Source organism: Leptosomus discolor, chromosome 26 (assembly GCF_034619465.1).
Source record: "Leptosomus discolor isolate bLepDis1 chromosome 26, bLepDis1.hap2, whole genome shotgun sequence".
Classification (NCBI taxonomy): domain Eukaryota; kingdom Metazoa; phylum Chordata; class Aves; order Leptosomiformes; family Leptosomidae; genus Leptosomus; species Leptosomus discolor.
The window spans coordinates 1,203,046-1,223,234 of record NC_141416.1 but is presented as its reverse complement, the minus strand read 5'-3'; the positions used below and the strand labels follow the sequence as shown (position 1 = coordinate 1,223,234).

At 59.1% G+C, this 20,189-nt stretch overlaps 1 protein-coding gene across 5 annotated transcripts; it reads left to right on the top strand.

Annotated features, from left to right (window-relative positions):
• Positions 1 to 79: 79 nt before the first annotated feature.
• RPRD2 (regulation of nuclear pre-mRNA domain containing 2) lies at positions 80 to 19,968 on the top strand. Of its 5 annotated transcripts, XM_086478252.1 has the most exons (12): positions 80 to 293; positions 7,232 to 7,361; positions 9,805 to 9,905; positions 11,112 to 11,189; positions 12,535 to 12,587; positions 13,316 to 13,442; positions 14,287 to 14,462; positions 15,145 to 15,430; positions 15,767 to 16,042; positions 16,315 to 16,518; positions 17,184 to 19,591; positions 19,625 to 19,968. In XM_086478252.1, exons 1-12 carry the CDS (start codon positions 80 to 82, stop codon positions 19,919 to 19,921), a joined length of 4,350 nt encoding a protein of 1,449 aa, XP_086334378.1. In that variant the 3' UTR covers positions 19,922 to 19,968. The 5 variants fall into 5 exon arrangements, with proteins under 5 accessions (XP_086334378.1, XP_086334377.1, XP_086334379.1 ...); XM_086478251.1 differs by having other exon boundaries at positions 17,184 to 19,968; XM_086478253.1 differs by lacking the exon at positions 11,112 to 11,189 and having other exon boundaries at positions 17,184 to 19,968.
• The last annotated feature ends 221 nt before the right edge of the window (positions 19,969 to 20,189 follow it).

Genomic DNA, 20,189 nt, shown 5'->3' with positions numbered 1-20,189 from the left:
CCGAGAGCGGAGCGGGGTGCGCCGCGCCGCCGCCGCCGCCGCCGTCCGAGCGGCCCGGTTGGGCGAGCAGGGCGGGAAGATGGCGGCAGGCGGCGGAGGCGGCGGCCGGGCCTCCTCCTCCTCGGCCGCCGCCTCCTCTTCCTCGGCCGGCGCGCTGGAGGCCTCGCTCGACAGGAAGCTGCAGGCGGTGACCAACACGATGGAGTCCATCCAGGGCCTCTCCTCCTGGTGCCTGGAGAACAAGCGGCACCACAGCACCATCGTCTACCACTGGATGAAGTGGCTGCGCCGCTGTGAGTGCGGGGCGCCGGCGGGGGGGGGGGGGGGGGGTAGGGAACCGGGAGCGGGAGCCGGGGGGGCGGGGATCGTCCCTTGCGCTCGGGCAGGTGTCCGTCCCCCTCCCCGTAGCTCCGTCCCGCTTTGCCCGGTGCTTGGCGGGGCGAGGACCGTGCGTGGGGCAGGAGGCTGTGGCTGCCGCTGGCTGCGGTCGGGGGTCCGCAGACGGGGCGCAGCTTATGCGGCCGTGACGGAGGTTTTTGGACCCGACATCGAGCAGCGAGCTGAAATCCGAGGTTCTGCGATCGCTCGGAAATCTATCGGCGCGCTGTGGCCCCTGGGCAGGGTTTGTGCTTGGCATCACCTTGTCACACTTCAGGAAAAAAAAAACAAAAAACCAACAAACACCTAAATCGCGTTTCTGCACCTGAACGGTGGCACCTGCAGCCTCCCGGATTCTGCGTGCGCTTGCCCGGGGTCTTCTAAAACGTTGTTTTGAGAGCTGGAAGGGGGGGAAGATGCCTTCAGCGTCGTGGGGGCGAGGGGCTGTCGCCTTCCGCGGGCAAAGCAGCCTGTTGTGGGCAAGAGTGTCGGGTGCCAGCGCTCGGGTTTGGCAGCGGTGACCCGGGAGTGGGAAAGTGAATGTTTTCGTGTGTCTAAGCAAGGCGGCGGTCGCTCTGCTCCCTCGCTGCCGGGGGAGGGTTTTTGCCTGTTGTCGCAGGAGTTACAGCGAGCTTTGCCACAGCGCGAAGATCACGTTCCCGTCCCAGAGCGTCGCTCCAGTTTGTGCTGAACCTTTTGGGAAGTTTGGGGTAGTCGGTTTTCTCTGTCGAGGCCCTTCTGCAAAATGCGGAGGACCTTCTTCCCCCAAATTTTGATTGATGGTTTTGTTTTTTTTTCTTGTCCGTACACCTCACGGTTAAAGAGAGTAAGGTCAGAGCCCGAGGGCAGTTCCCTGGTCCGTACCGACCTGCTGCTGAGGAGAAGCTGCCCGCGCTCCCTCCTGCGTCACAGTCGTTGCCCACCTTTCCTGGAAATCCTTTTCCCTCGGACAGCCGCCATCACCGGGGGCGTTCTGCAGGACCACCCTCAGTCCTCTTCCGCCTCTCGCTCCAAGCGTTCCCCCTCCGAACAAATTCCAGCTCCCCTCTCTCCTCGGGATGCGCGGACGCCTCTGGACTTGGTGTCTGTTGTCACAGCTGACGTTCTGGCTCCCCTCCAGGCCCTCAGTGAACGTCTGGCTGTGGGTCAGGCTCGCCCCGACGCAGCTCCTTGTCCCCTGCCTGTGCCTTGGGGCAGGCCCTCGCTTTGCCCCGCCGCTCCCCGGCAGCGCGGAGCCTTCGTGCCAGCGCAGCTCCCCCATGTTTATCGTCCGGCAGCTCCCGTCCCGCTGCCTTGTGGAGCGGAGCCTCTTCCCTGGACTCCTGCCGCTTCTCCATGGCTGATGTTGGTCTTTCACCTCCTGGCTAAGGCAGCCGAGCTTCCAGAGACGCTCTCCTCCTCCTTACTCCTTCCCAAGCTCGTCAAAAGTGATTTAATTGCTCCCCCTTGCAGGGCCCTTGACGCTCTGCTCCTGCTCCACTGCTGGGCTGTCGGCTCCTGCCCCTGAGCCCTCGGTACTAGCCCGGACTTCGTGGTTTATTTTGGCACAAGCGCTTTCAAGGCTTCCCTTGCGCAGCCCCGGCGAGGATCTCCCCTCAGCCCCCCTCGGGTTTGTCCCGGTTCCTCCTGAAGCGTCTGATCCGAGGTACCGGCTGAAACAACCCTTGACAGCGCCTGTGATGCTGCCGCGCCCCGACCCCGGATGATCCGGTTACTTCCCGCTCAGGGGGGTTGTTTTTTCCTGCTTTTCCCTCCGCGCCGCGCTTCACTCTCTGCCCCAAGGACATCGCAGCCTCTCCGTGTTCTCCCGCAGCGGGAAGTCGCGGTCCCAACCGGGAGAGTTCAGTGGTAGTGACAACGGCGAGTACAGCTGGCTTTCGGGTTCCTTTCCCACCTTTTAAATATTTTCACTCTGAAGCTTCTAGGAACACGTAAAAGCTGCTTTTTCCAGGGAGCTCCTAGCGAAGGGTGGATGTGGTGGGATCGGGGGCTGGGTCTCAGCCCTCTGCCTGCGTGGAGATGGTGGCACCTGCGTGTAATCGGGGGCAGAAGTGCCTTCGTAGCTCTTCGGTGCACGTCTCTGTTCAGCAGGGAGCCCTTGAGTGGGGCAGCTCCTGCCCGCTGTCTCTCCAGCGTGGGGCTGAGGGCGACTTCTTGTAGGAGGCTTGTAGAGAACAAGTCAAGTGTGGGGAAAAAAATTGGCCTTTTTACTCTTTATCTTCTAGAAATCGGAGTAGGTAGGAGCTGGGCTGGCCTGCAGGGCAGTTGGTGCTCCTGCCTCGGGCTCTGAAGGGATTTCGTCCCGGCTCTGGTGGTCTCGTGGGTGCTCCTGCCCCGGGGGTGGTCGATCCCTCTCTCCCTGCGCGCTCTTGAGAGGAAACGGCTGCATTTTGCTGCGGGTGTTCGCTGGCGGCTGCATTTTACCCTATCTCGACGGGTTTTTCAGCGTTTCACTGATCAGATATTTGTTTCGGCTGATGTGAAACGTCCAGTTTAACCAAAGAGGTGTGCGGCTGCTTGGACAAAGCGTTTGGTCCTTTCAGGAAAAAAAAGGAGTGTTGGTATTTAAACGCGTGGCTGCTGGCCCGGGCATCTCCCTTCCCGGGAGCAGGAGCCGGTCACGACAGGAGCTGCACGACAGAAACGTTTCTGCGAGGTGATGCTGCCGTGACTTTACCTCTGGTGGGAATTTTCTGTTGTGAATCAAGAGCTTTTCTGGCAGGAGGGTCGTCTCGTCGGCGCGTCCACGCGAGCAGCTCTGAAACGCGAGTTAAATTGGACACGTCGCCGCGCTGGAGACGTCGGTCGGTGGAGCTGGTGGCCGTCCTGGAGCTGAACAAAAAGCTGGGGTGGGCTTAGTTGTAAAATCTCCTGTCCCGTGTCGATGTTCCCGCTCCGCTGGAAGCCAAGACGGTCTGAGGGTGGTTACGAAGCCGTTCGCCCGTTGCATAACGTGGCTGAAACCCCGTGTTCAAAGGGCGCCTTGGACCCGGAGGCGCTGGGTTTTCCTCGTGCGGCTTGGCCGTAGCCTCGCCTCGGTCTGGCGTGGGGTTTTGGGGCTAATATTTGATAAATAGGAGCTCTCGATCGAGGAGCTAAATGAGCCCTGCCTCGGCGGAGGGCTGCCTTCAGCCTTGTGGAAGCGGCGGCGGCGGTGCCAGCTGCGCTCCGCGCGTCCGGCGTTTGTCTTGAGGTTGGCCCCGGGTTTTTCTGCTGCCTTTGAATGCTGTGTGTACGTTGGAGCCTTTACATCAAAGGTTTATGTATCTTCAAAATCTGTTTTGTCGTAAGATCTGAGATCAGCACGAGAGCTGCTGGTGGATAACGTCGCGGGGATCGAGCGAGCGTCCGGTGAGCAGCAGGTGAATTAGCAGCGGAGCGCTGGGTTTTAATCGAATCGCAGGAACCCCGTTTGGATGGGGTGCTGGTGGGATGGATGATGGAGGCTGGCGTTTTGGGGGGAGGCTGGCTCCAAACCGTTTTGGGAAGCCAGGCCAGCGCAGCACCGCTCCGGTTGGATTTCCAGCCCTCCGGGCAGAGCAGAGCGCTCCTCGCTCTGCCTCTCGCTCGAACAAACCAACCCCGATCTACCGTGTAAGCACGTTTCGGCCGAAGGTTGTAAAGAACAGTTTCTGGTAACGAATCCTTGGGCTCGTTGTGTTTGTCGCTATAAAAGCTTCTTCTGGGACATGGGGGTTGAGGCTCCTTGACAGGGCAGCTGCCGGAGCGGTGTCGGAGTAGCCTGGTGGGAAGGATGAAAAATACCTTCAGCAAAAAAAAAAACAAAACAAAACAGCTGGAAAATCCGTGAGGAGCAAAGTCACAGGCGAGAAGCCGGCTGCGGTGGTGGTGGAGGCAGCGGCTGAGCGATGCCTGGCTCAGCTCTCGCACCTTCGGCCACGTGTCCCGGTGGCTGCAGAGGGCGCGGGGACATGGGAGCAGAGGGGTCCCGGGGGCTGGCTGTCCCCTCGACCTGCCGGGCTGGTCCTGCCCTGGGTTTAGGGCCGGGCGATGCTTCTTGCTCACCCGCTGGTCCGTAGTGACACTCGGTGCCATCGCACGGCACGTACGGGCCAGCCAGGCGGTCGCACCCGCTCGGCATGGCTTTGGGAAAGGCAGGTCCTGCTTGACTGAGCTGGGCCTCCGTCGTGACCCGCTCGCTGTTGGAGGGAGAGGCTGTCGATGGCGTCTGCCTGGACTTCGGGAAAGCCTCGAGGGGCCGAGGTCAATCGTATGAGGGTCACCAAGGCCAAGGGCCGGGTCCTGCCCTTGGCTCACACCAACCCCCCGCAGCGCTGCGGGCTGGGGAGGAGCGGCTGGGAAGTGCCCGACAGAGAGGGACCTGGGGGGGGGGGGGGCTGGCCAGCAGCCGGCTGAACGGTGTGCCCAGGTGGCCAAGGTGGCCACCAGCCTCCTGGCCCGTCTCAGCCACGGGGTGGCCAGCGGGAGCAGGGAGGGGATCGTGCCCCTGTGCTCGGCACTGGTGAGGCAACACCTCGAGCGGTGGGTGCAGTTTGGGGCCCTCGCTGCGAGGCAGACACTGAGGTGCTGGAGCGGGTCCAGAGGAGGGCGGCGGGGCTGGTGAGGGGTCTGGAAAATCTGTCTGGGGAGGAGCAACTGGGGGAACTGGGGGTGTTCAGCCTGGAGAGGAGGAGGCTGAGGGGACACCTCATCGCTTCAGCTGCCTGAAGGAGGTTGTGGTGAGGCCGGTGTTGGTCTCTTCTCCCGAGTAACCCGGGACAGGACAAGAGATGATGGCCTCAAGCTGCAGCAGGGGAGATTTAGGTTGGATATCAGGAAAAAATTCTGCGCTGTGAAGGAGTGGTTGGGCATTGGAACGGGCTGGCCAGGGCGGTGGTGGTGTCCCCATCCCTGGAGGCGTTCAAAAGACGTGTAGATGGGGTGCGTAGGGACGTGGTTTAGTGGTGGGCTGGGTAGCGTGAGGACAACGGTTGGACCTGATGATCTTAAAGGTCCTTTCCAACCCAAATGATTCTGCGGTTCGACGGCGTGAGGAAGAATTCCCGCACCAGAAGGGTTGTCAAGCGTTGGAACAGGCTGCCCGGGGCCGTGGTGGAGTCCCCGTCCCTGGAAGGATTGGAGAGACCCGTAGACGTGGCCCTTGGGGCCACGGTGCAGCGGTGGCCTTGGCAGTGCTGGGCTAACTCTTGAGTAATCGCATTCAGTCTGTTAAGAATCAACAAACCCCGTATTTCTGTGGCTACGATCCTACTTGGATGGACTCCTTGCCAGAAGTCTGTTGGTGGCCACTGACCCTCTTCTCCGCATCGGAGAGGAACGTCGGAAAAGAGGCAGGCGATAGAATTGAACAATTAATTTCCAATAAAAGCGTGCGAGCTTATCGTTGGCCGGAAAATGCTCACGTAGTGGCTTTTCCGTAGGCACTAAGGCGTGAGTTTAGTGAAAATCCTGGCTTTATTCCTGGTTGGCTTTGAGCAGGAGGAGAGGACGGAGCTGCCGGAGGTTGAGCCGCCACGGTGGGTGGTTTGGGGTTTTTCTGTGACAGGTCCTGAGGGCAGGAGCAATGTCGGTAAGGGTTGAGCCCCCCCCCTCCCCCAACGGTTCTGGACCAGGGATGATGCCGAGAGCTTCCTGGCGGGAACCGCAGAGACCAGGAGCCGCAAGGTGCAGCCGTGCCGTGGGAAGAGGCTGTGCCGAGGTCGGGACAACTGGAAAACGAAGCGGGATGGAGAATTCAAGGATTTGTAGATAAAAACTCCGATTGCTGATGCGGGTGGGGTACAGCCGGCGGGGGGTGTAAGGCAGCGGAGGTGGGAGCCTGAGAGGCCTCACGGGCACGTGAAGCAGGACGGTCTGTTGTCACCCTTCCTATATTTAAATCCTCGTGTTGTGTCGTTAAATTAAATGAAGACGCTAATTAGCCCGTGGATGAGCTTAGGGCGCTGCTTACTGGCCGACTGCAGGAAAGGTTTGATGAAATGATTCAATTCGGAGCCGAATACGAGGAAGAGCAGAGGCGCGTCTGGAGTGGCCGCGGGTGGGGGGGCTGGGTGCAAAGGTCCGAGCCAGCTCAGCAGGGACAAGGGAAGTGGTTTTTGGGAGAACTTGGATCTCGGGAGGAGAAGGGCCGGGGATCCCGGGTCCTTTGTGCACCGCGCACGTCCGAGGAACAGGCAGCGCTTATTAAACACGTTAATGAACGTTGATTTATTAACAGGAGGCGTTTAAGGGGCTGTGGAGAAGGGCTCTCCCTGTCTGTAGTAAGGGCCCTGTGGACAGCTACGGACGTAGGTACGTGCCTGGTGAAACCTCCCTGGCAAAGCTGCGCGTCTTAGAGACCATTTTAAGTCCTTACAGCGTAAAAAAAGGGAGATTTATACGTGGCGATGCTTAGAACACGTGAATAAGTGGCCTCTAAGTTGTTGAGCAGGAGGTTGCGCTGCATCAGTAGCCAAAGGGGGTCTTGCTGGAGCTTCGGAGACCAGGCCCGTCAGCTCTGGAGCCGTTGGGTTTTTTTCCCCTGCAGAGGTTTGTGCCGCGTTGCGTTTGCCCTCCCGCCGCAGGCGATGCTGGCCTTCCTGGCTGGGCGGTTCCTCGCAGAAGTAGCGCAGGGGCAGCAGCTTTTTGTGTCCTTTCCGAGCCCAAGCCAGAGTCGAGGCTTGACCACAGGTTTGGGGAAGGTCTGGGAATGATTTGGAGATTGGAGGTTTCCTCTCTAGTCCCCGGTGGGGACCGTTGGCCTTGCCCTTGGATGCGCCGTTGATGGAAATGCTGGGGGGGGGGGAAAAACCCACCCCAAAAGCAAGCCCTGAAATGCTGACGTGACTGCTGCTACTTGATGATGTTTCTGTGTTTTCTTTTTTGTCTCTAGCTGCGTTTCCTCATCGCCTGAACCTTTTCTACTTGGCCAATGACGTCATACAGAACTGCAAGAGAAAAAACGCCATCGTCTTTCGTGATACGTTTGCAGAAGTGCTCCCTGAAGCTGCTTCGCTGGTGAAGTAAGTAACGATGTCGGGGAAGGTTGAATGTCTCAAAAAAAATGTGAGTTTTTCCTCATAACGTCTCGAACTCTCTAGAAACGTCAGCAAAACTTCAAGGATTTTGCTCGAGCGACGGTGTGGGCTTGAGCTTCTCTCCAAGGAGTGTGCTGGAACGGGCGTAGAGCGGCTTTTCCTTCGCATGGGGGTGGGGGGGGATTGTCCCTCATTTGAGTAAAATTATCCCGTGACGTGGTGCGAGGGGCAAGTCTTGCACCGATACGCGCGTGCCCCGGAGCCCGGCCCTCCCCTGGGCGCAGGCACCCGTGTGGCTTGTGCTGCTGCCGCTGCGGAGGACGGTGGCGGACTCGGGGCAGCACTCACAGCGAGGAAGGGTGTGATGAGACGGGGAGGAAGAGGAGGAGGAGGAGGTCTTTGTGCCTCGGAGGTGGGTTTGTGCTCCGCTGGAACTCACAGACTTTAGTTTATCAGAGCGACAGGGGACAGAGATCTCGCGCCGGGGGTGGAGTGAGCTCCGGCCCGGCCGCAGGGTGCCCTGGTGTCCTCTGCCCTGGTTGCCGAATCGTCCTTAAACCGGATGGTCTTTCAGGGGCAGGACACGGTGAAAACACAAAGCAGCGCCTTCGTGGTAACGCGGCGTTGCTGGTTTGTGTGGCGTTGGAACGGAGTCTGGAGCGGCAGATGGTTGAACGTAGCGTGAGGCAGGGAAGAGGTTAAAGTTGGACTGCTCATTAGCCTGTATTTAAATGTAAGTTGCCAGAAGAGAAAGTTGAAGATACCATTAATAGATGCCAACAACGAGGAGGAGGGAGAAAAAATTCTGGGAGTATCAGCTACCGAAGCAAAAGAGAGGAGGAAAAGCTACAGCAAGAATTGCGAGTTGCTGATCCTTTGGTGGCCCCAACGGGCTTTACCAAGCCCGGCCCCGGTCCAGACGTTGGTATCGAACTGATGAAACGGGTCAAAGTTCTGTGAACTTGCCGCTGCCATCGTTCAGGGTTGGCGCCCCACGGGGGGGGCGAGTCGGCCACCCTTTACGGACCCCGGTGGAAGATCTTCGGCTCTTCCGTGTGCCCCTCGCTGGTCGCCACCGGTGGTGCCATCCCGTCCGCCCCTCTGCGAAGCTCTGCGCGGCCGGGGACGGCGCTGTCGCCCCGCGGCAGGATCTCGGGGACCAGCCTTCTGCCAGTCGGCTTACAAAGCAGGAAAAGCGGCCAGAGGACGCGTCGCTCTTTCCTGCGGCCTCGAGCTGGGATGCGAAGGAGCAGAACGCTCGGCGTTGGGTCGGACGGCGGCTCGGGTGGCCTTTAAAAAGGTCCCTCCTGACCCAAACGGTCCCGGGAAGCGCCCGCCCTTCCTTCCACAGCTCTGCCTGGCAGAGCACCCGCCGCGGAGGGGGTGGAGCAGCCCCTTTGCTCCGCGTTCGGAGCCCCGCGGTGATGCCGGGCAGCGGCGGTGGCGCCTCTTGCTTCCCGGTCAGAGTTCGTTCCTCCCGGCTGGAGTCCCCTGGGGTGGACCCTCTTGTGGGCAGGGTTCAGGCTCGGGCGCTGCCCTCGGGGTGCTGAGTTTGGGGCGCCTGGACCTTAGGTGAGGTCGCTGTGCAGGAGGCGCCCTGCGGCCGGGCGGTCAGCAGCGGGGCGGCTGCTCTGGTTGCGCCTTTTTCCCCCCTCTCATCCCAAGCTGTCCCTTGGGTCTGCGCCCCCGGGGTGACTTGGGGTCTGGGGGGGACACGCTTTGAGAGCGGTGGCTTACCGATGTTGTATTTGTCAGGGGTTTTTTTCCCTTGAAACAGCAGCACCTGGACAAGATACGCTCTTTGACACCAGCCCATCCCTTTTCCTTCGGAGAGCCGTACAGGAGGCATTGCTCACCCCCCGAGGGCAGGGGTGCGGGGCACAGAGGGGATCAGTGATCAGAGATGAGCGGGAGAGCTCGGCTTCTTGATGAAGTTCAGCCCCTCTGGTCACCTGCTGTGCAGTCTCTGAAGTAGTTACTCTTCTCTCTGAAGAGATAATGGTTTATTTTTTTTCCCCCCCCCGCCCTGGAATAACCACTTTTTCCCCAGGGCATCCATATAGAAAGCTGCTTTGGAAAAGCCACTAAAAAAAAATCTTTTCCCTGTGAAGAAAGGCTTCAGAGAAATCCTACAGGTGTTCCTGCTCTGAAACCTTCTAATTTTACCCAGAAAAGGGCCCCGATCCGTTACGGTATGGAATTGTGTGTGTTTGCTTGACTCCCAAGCGTGCGGATTTGCTGCCTTGGTCTCACGGGCAGCCCTTGAGGAGATCTAAAGTCGTCACCTGGACAGAGAACTGCCTGCTCTGAAGGGTCTTTCCGAGTTTTGATTTAAACACGTGATTATTTACATGATTATCTGTTCTAGAATCAGGAGAAACTACAGCGGGGGGGGGTAGAGATAACCCACTGCGCTCTTCTGTTCCAGGGATCCCTCCGTTTCCAAATCGATCGAAAGGATCTTCAAAATCTGGGAGGACAGAAACGTGTACCCCGAGGAAACCATTTTGGCACTGAAAGAAGCCCTGAGTAAGTTAACTCCCCCTTTGCGTTTCTCACCCTACAAACGAACGCGTGGGCTCGGAGGTTAAAAAACCCGGAGTCGCCGAGTGAAGCGAGCGCCCCGTGCGTCCCTGGTGTTCCTGCGCTCGCGCGTAGCGCAGGCTGTGAAGGAGCGAGGTGTGGTGCGTGAATCGACCCGGATTCACGGGGTTTGTGCCTCTCTAAAGCCAGCTCTGAATTCCCCTCACGTCAGCTGGAGCTGTTCCAGCTGAGAGCAGACAGAACGTGAAGGTGAAGTGCTCCTGCGAGTCCTGGACGCGGTGCCCCGGTAGAGGGCTTGTGTCCCCGGCTCTGCTTCTGCGTCCCTGGCTCTACCTTGGAGTCTGGTTTAGCAAGAAGTTCCTTTTCCTAACGATATTTGCGGTGTGGGAAAGAGGCTGGGAAGCAAAGCTGGAGGGTGAAGGGTCCTCAAGTCCTTACGAAAGAGCTCTGCTTAACGCCGAAATGGCTGGTGTTAACTGGAAACACGCGTAGTCGGTTACAGCCAGAAATTAGCCGATACTCAAATACTCGAAGGGAATTAGTCCGCCTTTCTGCTTTCCTTGGTCACGTCGTTAAGAGCTAAAGGTGCCTCAGGAAATCCTCACGTGTGGTTTCGAGAGCCGGTCGTCGTGGCGGCAGGAGAGGCGCGGTGTCTCGGGTTCGGGCTTTTGGCACGCGAAAAGGCTTCCGTTGGGCCTTGCATGTTGAGAAGTGAAGTGTGTATCTGTGTTCTGAAACCTCGTAGTTTTTGTAACTTGAAAACCAAAACGTTTCAGATTACTTGTACGTGAGGCGTTGTGGCCGTCCTCCCGACTTGCCGTACTTGCCTGTTGAATGCTGATTTCGCCAAGAGCCGAGCGGGATCGTTTGCTTGTCCGATGCCTTGTGTTTTTGTGTTGTTTTTTTTTTTTTTTCCTTTTCCCTCTGGTCCTTACGGTGATTTTTGAACTGTCGTAGCGTAAGGGCAAACAGAAACTTGATTTAAAAATGGAAGACCATCCCACAGGTTGCTGTATTCCTGAGTAAACTTAGGTTCTCTTGGGCATCCAGCAGCTCACCTAAGGAAGTTGGTCTAGGTGTTTTAAAACAAATTTCTGTTCACTCTTTTTACCATGCAACCGTATGGCACCAAACCCAGATTCTTAAAGGAGTCCCATAATGCCAGACTGCAAAAAATGAAATGTTTTCCAGGTACCACTTTCAAAACTCAGAAGCAGCTGAAAGAAACTCTGAACAAACAACCGAATAAGCCGTGGAAGAAATCGCAAAGTAAGGAAACAATGTGAACTCTCTGAACTAATATAGAAATTGCCTTCTTGAGGAGCAGAAGAAAGGCTAGCCCAAAGTGGGCCGAGTACCTGGACTAAAACACGAGCCAGCATGCGTCTTCCAGGCTTGTACAGCCCCGTACAGACTAATACCTAAAGCACCAAGGAGTTGTTGCTAGAGAACCACTTTTTAAAGGAATGAAGTAAGAAAGAGAGAAAAAAAAAAAAAAAACAAAAAAAAAATCTTTATGAGAGCAGAGTTATGGACAGTTGAGGAAAGAGCTGGTGGAACCGCTTGGCAACGGGCGTTAGACTATTCAGAGACGGAGAGAAGACAGACAGAGCCGTGCGCTTTGGCGGCGGGCGGCGGACAGCGCCTCCGTGCTCGGGAACGCGCCTTCGACAGCAAACTAGGGGCTAGGAGAGAGGCAGCCGGGCGGCTGGCAGCGCAGATAAGGGCCGCTGGCGTCCAGCAGCCGGGCGGGAAGCGCCTCTGTGGCGTGCCGCTCGCGCTCGCCTCCGCGCGCGCTCGCGCCCCGAGCGGCCCCTGGCGCGGGGTGCTGGGACGCTGGGGGCGAGAGGGGACGCGCTGGCAGGTGCCGAGAGCGGAAGGTTCACGCCAGAGTTTGAAAGCGTTCGTTCCGTGGCTTGGCATCACGAGCTGCTTGCCCGAACCGAGCTGTGCTCTAGTCGGCGTGGGCCGAGGGTTTAGCGTGTCGCTTCTTCCCAGGTGTTTCTCCTGTTTTGTCCACAAACCAGTGGATTTAGTGTCTCCTGACGGTGGGGTTTGTTCCCCCCGCTCTGTCAGTGAGACGGCAGGCTAGAGGCCTGAGGGGTTTTGGGGCTGAGGGCACGGTTAGGCCTAGTAAGTACCGGAGGGAGACCCCATCCGAAGGAAACGCCGGGCGGCGTGGTTCAGCTCTGAGCCCGGCCCTGAGGAGATCACATTGACCTGCCTTGCGGAGGGGTGTGAACTCATCGGGTGCGGCTGTTAGATCAGCCCTGGCAGGGACTTGGCTTCCCAACGGCAGAGCTGGACACGGTAGATTTTTATAGCTCGTTTAAAAAAAAAAAAAAAAAAAAAAATAGCAGATAAAAAGCGATAGCGTAGTTTGTTGACCTCAGTCACCGTCCAGCCGCACGTGACCGTGTCCCGATTAGCTAACGGAAAGCCAGAGCGCTGAGGGACATCTGTGCGGAGGGGGAAACGCGATGGGTAACGACAGCCTGCGAGCCTTTTCGCTGAAGTATGCTAAAATATTTGGTATTAGAACTGCCCTTTGTGACTTGCTTTTGGACGGGGCGTCGTTCCTTGGTTCCTTCATACTTTTTCTTTATTCCAACAGCATCCACGAACCCGAAAGCTGCTTTGAAGTCCAAGATTGTTGCCGAATTCAGAGTAAGTCTGCGCGTGGGAATGCTCTGTGGCGCTAACCTCTGTCCTCGGGCCGTAGCTTGCGCCCCCCGCCAGCACGAGCTTGATGGGAAGCTCTGGTGCTCGGGTCTTCTTGTTCCTCGGCGTGCAGTGCCTGCCAGGCATCGCGGTGGGGAGTTTTGGTAGGGCTGCCACCCCTTCCGTGCGCCGGCAGGGATGGCAAGGCAGCCGGCAGGCGTTCGGAGCGGCGCGGGGGCTCTCCTGGTTTTCATTTGGGGTGACCTCGCCCCGGACGGCAGTTTGCCTTCTGCGTGAAACCCACGGGTCCGACCCTTGGAGGGGCTGGCCGGGGCGTACGGTCTGGTGAAGGAGGAGTTCAGGGCGGCTGAGGAGTTGGTGGCAAGACACTGGTTGAAATTGGGTCCCCCGAAGGAGGGCGGTGGGTTAACGAAACGTGTGGGCATAGCAGGGTGGGGAAAAAAAAACCCACCCTCAAAAAGGCCTGTCCCTGCTTTTAGCCCTCGTAGCCAGGGGAGCTGTAGAATTGCAGCCCCCGCTGATCTCTTTGGCTGGAGGTGAAAAGCCCAGCGACCCGCACGGTTCGGTTCTGCGCGAGCTGTCCGTTCCGAAACGGTCGAACTGGAGCGTTGTGGGTGGCGGGGGCAGGTCTGGCCGGCAGCTCTGCGCCGCTCTGCCGCGGAATGTGATGAGGAGGCTTTTCTTGTTGGATTTCCCCCCCCCCCCCCCCCCAGCCACAGTCTCTCATCGATGAATTGCTGTTATACAAGCGCTCGGAAGACCAGATAGAGCTGAAAGAGAAGCAGCTTTCCACGATGCGAGTGGATGTGTGCAGCACGGAGACGCTGAAATGCCTGAAAGGTAAAGGCGGCGCCTGGCGTGCAGAGCTCGCCGTCACCGAAGGAGGCGCAGACGCGGTTGTGGGAGCTCCTCGGTTGAGCCTTGGGCCAGAAATCGGACTGTGTCTGTGAAATGCCACAATTTCAGGGGGCAGTTAAGAACCACCAAGCAGGAGCCCGAAACCTTGGTCCAGTTGAGCCTGTTCGTAGAAACCCCGCAGGTGCAGAGCTCAAAGCAAGCAGAAGCGGTGGATTCCGTACCGTTCGTACGCGCCCTCCTGTGCCGTTCAGACGCGCGTTGCTCTTGATTCAGAACCCCTTAAAGAATTTCAGATTTGAGTTAATTCAGGCGTCGGTCAGTGGCCACGGTTTGGGAATGCCAGCGGCGAGGCCGACGGCCAGCAGCCCACGTGAGGGGCGAATTAACTGAGTTAGGTTGAGCCATATGAAGAGGAAATTTAATTGTAAAGCTGCAGCGAGCTCTAGCTGGGCCCGGTAATCCGGGACGGCAGTCTTTGGAAAGGGTCGTTTACAGTCGGGGTAACTCGTAGGTGTTGGAGCCCCGATGGTGGCGGGAACCCTTGGGATGGGGTCACGGAGGAAAAATAAAACTCGAGGGTTTTGCCTCTTCCAAAACGCTCTCTGGGTAGCTGAGAGAGTAAAAATCTACACGTGAGTGTGTCCGTCACTAATAAGTCGTTGCAAGCCGATACGGGCTGGTAGCGACTGGCCCTCTTGGTTCAGTGGACCCCGAGGGGTGACCGGGACGGTCTGAGGAGCGCGCGGCGCGGCCTGAACCTCCCGGGCACCGCTCGGAGCTGGTTTCCCGTTTGGCAGCTGATGGACTGTTTTTAATCTCCTTGCAGACAAAACAGGAGGAAAGAAGTTCTCCAAGGAGTTTGAGGAAGCCAGTTCAAAGCTGGAAGAGTTTGTAAATGGCTTAGACAAGCAAGTGAAGAACGGCCCCTCTCTCACCGAAGCCCTGGAGAACGCCGGTATCTTTTACGAAGCGCAGTACAAGGAGGTCAAGGTGGTGGCAAACGTAAGTGCGCGTTGCCTCGGGCGGACCGACGGCCGCCTGCGTTCGCTGAGCGCCTCGGGGGCTGGAAAGGGGCATCACCTCTGCTCACAAATGAAGAAGTTTGGGGTGATTTGTTGTCGAAATGGTTTCAAAAGGGAGCAGAGGCGAGGTTGGCGGGCGAGGAAAGGAGACGCCACAAAAACCCGTGGGTCGGAAGCTCGGTTCTTGTACGTTGCTGGAGCGGTGGAGCCCCTCTGGGGGGTTTGTAAACGGGGCCAGAATTACAATTAGTCCCACAAATCCTAAATTCTGGGAACTGCACAAGGTTGCGTTCAACATGTGACCTAAATGGGCAAAGGAAGAATTCAGTAAAGCGTTGTAAAAACAACCAACCCCCCCTCCTCGAACCCTCCCCCCCCCAAAAAAAAAACCAAATAGGAAGCATATTTGTTAGAAAACGTGGATTTTTTTTTTTTTTTTTTAATGAAAATTGTTCCAAGTCACTGGGAAAAGGTTTTGCCTTTCCCATTTTTGGTGGCTGTTGCTCCGCAGGTCCCGCTGAAAAGCTGAGTTCTTACTGCAGGGTTCTCCCGGGTAGTTGGAAATGGTTTTCCCAGGCTGCGTGCTGCTTCGTTAGGGGAGCGCCCGAGGCGTGCCCCCTGCCTGTCAGAGGCGCTCAGCCCGACGTCCTTTTCTTCCCTAGGCTTATAAAACGTTCGCTAATCGAGTGAGCAATCTAAAGAAAAAGCTAGACCAGTTGAAAGCAACGCTTCCTGATCCGGAGGAGTCTCCTGTCCCTTCCCCCAGCATGGACGCCCCGTCTCCGACGGGCTCAGAGTCCCCTTTCCAGGGGATGGGGGAGGAGGATAGCTCCCGCTCTCCGGTGGTCGGAAGCCGCAAGACGGCGTCTCCGGAGCCTGTGACGGATAATCGGGACGTGGAGGACATGGAGCTCTCTGACGTGGAGGATGACACGTCTAAAATTATCGGTACGTTCTGCGGGGGGCAGCGGAGGAATTGTCGCGTGGAAATGGCATCGAGGCGAAACGGCCCTTTCGGGGCCCCGTTTGGGGTGGGGCGGGTGCACAGAGCCCTCCTGGGGCTGCGCCTCGGTGCCGTGGGGTTTTGGTCTCCTGACACCAGCCGGGAAAGTCCCGAGGTAGCCGGGATTGTTCCCATCCCCCAAACCGCTCGTCGAGTAACGTGTTTACGTGGCCTGCGGGAATCCGAGCTGGCGGTGAGGATCCCGGTGGAAATCCTGTACCTGGAGTGGTTCTTCGGGGCCGGAGTGACGGTCCTGCTCTGTTCTCCCCTCTCTGGTGCAGTGGAAGAGAGGAAGGAGAAGCAGGCTGCTCCGGCTTCCGCGCCCGCCAAGACCGAAAGCGTCCCCAAGGCGGTGCCGTCCACCGCTGCAGCCGGCACGACGCCGGCGACGGTGACGACGCCCGCCCCGACTCCCCCGGCCCCTCCGGCTCCGAAGGCGGCGAGCGCGGCGCCCGTCCCTCCGACGCCGGCGCTTGCGTTGCCCAACCTGGCCAACGTGGACCTGGCGAAGATCAGCTCCATTCTCAGCAGCTTGACGTCCGTCATGAAGAACACAGGTGAGTGCTGAAGCGGCGCCAGCCGTCACCGGAGCTCACGCCGGAGTCTTGTCGTCTTTTAAAGCTCGAATTGCCTCAAAATAAACGCAGATGAGTTGCTGCCTAAAAGATCTGGCTCGGTCTCTCTGACCCACGGCTGTCGGCTTCGCGAGCCTCTCCTCGCTCGCGCCCCGTGGGGCTCTGCTGCGGTTGTGTCTGTGGAAAGCTTGAGCCCCAAACCCCCCTTCCGTTAACGACGCAACGTACACGAGTGGTGTGTGCTTCCGCCCTAGGTGTCAGCCCCGCCTCGAGACCTTCTCCGGGAACCCCGACGAGCCCGACTGCTCTTACCAGTGGCCTGAAGACTCCTGTCGTGGGGACTCCATCTGCTCCTTCAAACCCGTTAGCGAATATTCTCTCCAAAGTCGAAATAACTCCTGAAAGTATTCTGTCGGCTCTCTCCAAAACCCAGACTCAGACCGCACCAGCCCTGCAAGGTACCGGCGTGGGTTTGGAGGGAAGGGCTCTAGCGGGGTGCTTGATGGCGGCGGCCGCGCTGAAGCGTGCTGCCCGGCTTATCCTGGAGTGACAGTGGAGGGAGAAAGACCGGATTTGGAATGTGTGGCGGCTTTGGCGAGTGCGGGTGGCTTGTTCTCGGGGAGCTCCCCTCTTACGGACCAGGGAGTTCTGGGACTTGGCTCCACGTCTTCGTATTTTCGCCGCGACCGAAGGGCGCCGAGCCAGAACGCTCTGCGGAAGGGCGCTGAGCGGGGCAGGAGACCGAGAGGTGTCTTTGTGGTTTCCCTCTTCTTCTGGGGGCGCTTGTTCCGAGCAGAGGTGCTGCTCCTTGCGTGGGTAACCCTGGTCCGGTAGCGCGGTGGTTTTACACCGGGCTCTGAAGCCGGGACGAGCCATTACCCAGCTTATTCAGGTGTATGTTGTAATTTGTACTTCGAGATCAATCTGAGCCTCTGGCAAAAGTTTCCACCTGGGTGGGTGCTAACCTTGATGTTAACGCAGCAAAATCCGGTCGTTTTCCTGGCCAAAACAGCGAGGTCGTGTTAAGGAACGACACCGAGACCTTTCCCTTGACAGCGGCTCAGGCTGACTTGCCTCTCTCGCCCGAAGGTCTGAACGCAGCGTTCTTTTTTTTTTTTCCCAGGTCTGTCGTCCTTGCTTCAGAGTGTTGCTGGAAACACCGTTCAGTCGAGCGAAACTGCCTCGCAAAGCACTTCGGCGTCGCCAGCCAACACGACTGTTCCTTGCGTGAAGGGGAGGAACGTCCCTTCCAGCACTCAGTCCTTTATATCCAAAAGTTTTGGTTATTCTCCGAACTCGTCTACTGCTGAGGTTTCCTCGACTTCGGTTAACAAGGCTCCCGTTGGACACACCCCAGGGCTGTCGGGCTCCAGTTTTAAGCCGCCAACCAATTCCCTGGGATTTTCCGGTTCCCACCCTACCAGCCCTTCCTCCCTTTTGCCGACAGAAACCTCACTGGGTCAGTCCTCCGAAATTTCAAAAGCGAAGCTGGAATCGGAACCCCCTTCTCCCAGCCTGGAGATGAAGATCCACAACTTCTTGAAGGGAAATCCCGGCTTCAGCGGCCTGAACTTGAATATCCCGATTCTCAGCAGCTTAGGGTCCAGCATCGCAACGGAGAGCCACGCGCCTGACTTCCAGCGTGGTCCTACCAGCACTTCCATGGACAATGTGGACGGGACGCCGGTGCGCGACGAGCGAAGCGGGACGCCCACGCAGGACGAGATGATGGATAAGCCGACGTCGAGCAACGTCGACACTATATCCCTCCTGTCAAAAATCATGAGCCCCGGCTCTTCTACTCCCAGCAGCACGAGGTCCCCTCTTCAGAGCCGGGACGACGGATATTCCCAAGAACTCCCCAATTCCGTGCACACCTACCGGCCCTTCGGCCTCGGCAGAGAGTCTCCGGCCGGCCTGTACAAGCAGCCCACAGACAGCATGGAGATACCCTCCTCTTTAATGGACTCCTCCCAGGAGAAGTTTTACCCAGACACGTCTTTCCAAGAAGACGAAGATTATCGCGACTTCGATTACTCCGGGCCGCCGCCGTCGGCCATGCTGAACCTGGAGAAGAAGCCCGCCAAGTCCATCTTGAAATCGAGTAAGCTCTCCGAAGCCGCAGAGTACCAGCCGGTCCTGCCCAGCTACGGTCAAAGATCGCAGGAGTTCGGCGTGAAGTCGTCCTTCCCTCAGTCCATGAGGTCTATCCTCGATCAGAGCGAGAGCTGCGACCCGCTGGCCTCCTCCCCCGGGATCTACGGGAGCTACGGCCTCCGGGGAAACGACTCCACCTCGGACGGCTCCCCCTCGCCCAGCAAGAACGACGTGTTTTTCGCACCGGACTCCAACCACAACAACTTACCCAAGTCGGTGGTGCACTCTGGCCTCTCCCAGAAGCAATACCCGGACTCGCCCCACTCGATTCCCCACCGCTCGCTTTTCTCTCCTCAAAACGCCCTCTCCAGCCCCGCCGGCAGAGCGCCGGCGGCGAGCGTGGAGAAATCGTTGGGTTCTTCCATTTCGGCCACCTCAACCATCGAGTTCAAGAACATGCTCAAAAACGCCTCCCGTAAGCCCTCCGAGGAGAAGCATTTCGGCCAGATTTCCAAAAGCAGCTCCGGCGAGGGGGTGGGCTTGTCCGGCCACGGCCCCGCCGGAGCCCCCAAGGGGGAGCCGCCGCCGCAGGAGGAGCACTACCGCATAGAGACCAGGGTCTCCTCGTCCTGCTTGGACCTGCCCGACAGCACCGAGGAGAAAGGGGCCCCCATCGAAACGCTGGGGTACCACAACGCCTCGAGCAGGGGGATGTCGGGAGAGCCCATCCAGACCGTGGAGTCCATCCGCGTTTTGGGGAAGGGGAACAGAGGACACGGGCGAGAGGCGAGCCGAGCGGCGGGCTGGTTCGAGATGGGCAGCGGCGGGAGCGCCTTCGACAACGGGCCCTCGGGCACGTCGGAGCTGCCCGGCATGGGGGGCTTCCCGGCGCCCTACAAGGAGCACGTGCCGCCCTTCCAGGAGAGCGTCAACAACTTCCGAACGAACAACTTCAGCCCCGCTTTCGAGCACCACATGCCGCCGCCGCCGCCGCCGCCCCTCGCGCCGCCGCCCCTCGAGCACGGGACTCCCTTCCAGCGGGACCCCGTGGGTCCGCCCGCCGGGCCCCCCGCCGCCCCCGCCAAGGACCACGGCAGCCTCTTCCCGAGGGATCACTCGGTCCCTCCCCGCATGCCGTCGGTGGATCACGCCAACCCCTTCTCGAAGGAAACCTCCGCGCCGCTCTCGCTGCCCCACGGCGTCCCCCCGCCTCCCTCCGTGGAGCACGCCGGGGTCCCCTTCCCCACGCCCCCGCCGCCCCCCGTCCCCGGGGAGCACGCCGGCGTCCCCTTCCCCGCCCAGCCGCCGCCGGCCGGGGAGCACAGCGGCGTCCCCTTCCCCGCGCCGCCCCCCATGGCGGTGGAGCACGGCGCCGGCACCTTCCCCAAGGAGCACGGTACGATCCACCAAGGGACGATGAAGGAGCATTTCGCCGTGCACGCCGCGCCCCGGGAGCCGGTGGCCCAGCCCCAGCAGCAGCGGGACCACGCCGCAGCCCCCCTGTCCCGCTCCCGGGAGGCCGTGGGGCTGACCCCCCTCTCCAGGGAGCCGCTGGGGGCGGCCCGCGGCCTGGGCCCCCCGGCTCACAGGGACGGTGGCAGCCGCGGCGGGGTGCTGGTCAGGACCCCCCGCGCCGACTTCAGGCCGCGAGAGCCCTTCGTAAGCAGAGACCCCTTCCATAGCCTGAAAAGGCCCCGGCCGCCCTTCGGGAGGGGGTCCCCCTTCTTTGCCCCAAAACGCCCCTTCTTCCCCCCCAGGTACTGAAGCAGAGGCCCAGCTCCCGAGCGAAGGCATCCGGACGCTTTAGAGAGCAGCGGAGTAGCGCTTTCACTTGGTTTTTTTCCATAATTTTCATTTTTTTCCCCTCGAGAACCCCATTAACCTTCTCCTAAATTAAATGTTCTGGGGTTTGGGGTTTTTTTTTGGGGGGGGGGGGTGTTGTTTTTTTTGGGGGGCGGGGTGGGGGAGGGTTCAGCTGTTTGTTTCCCAAGCCCCACCCAGTTGGTGCGAGACTAGGAAAAAAAAAAAAAAA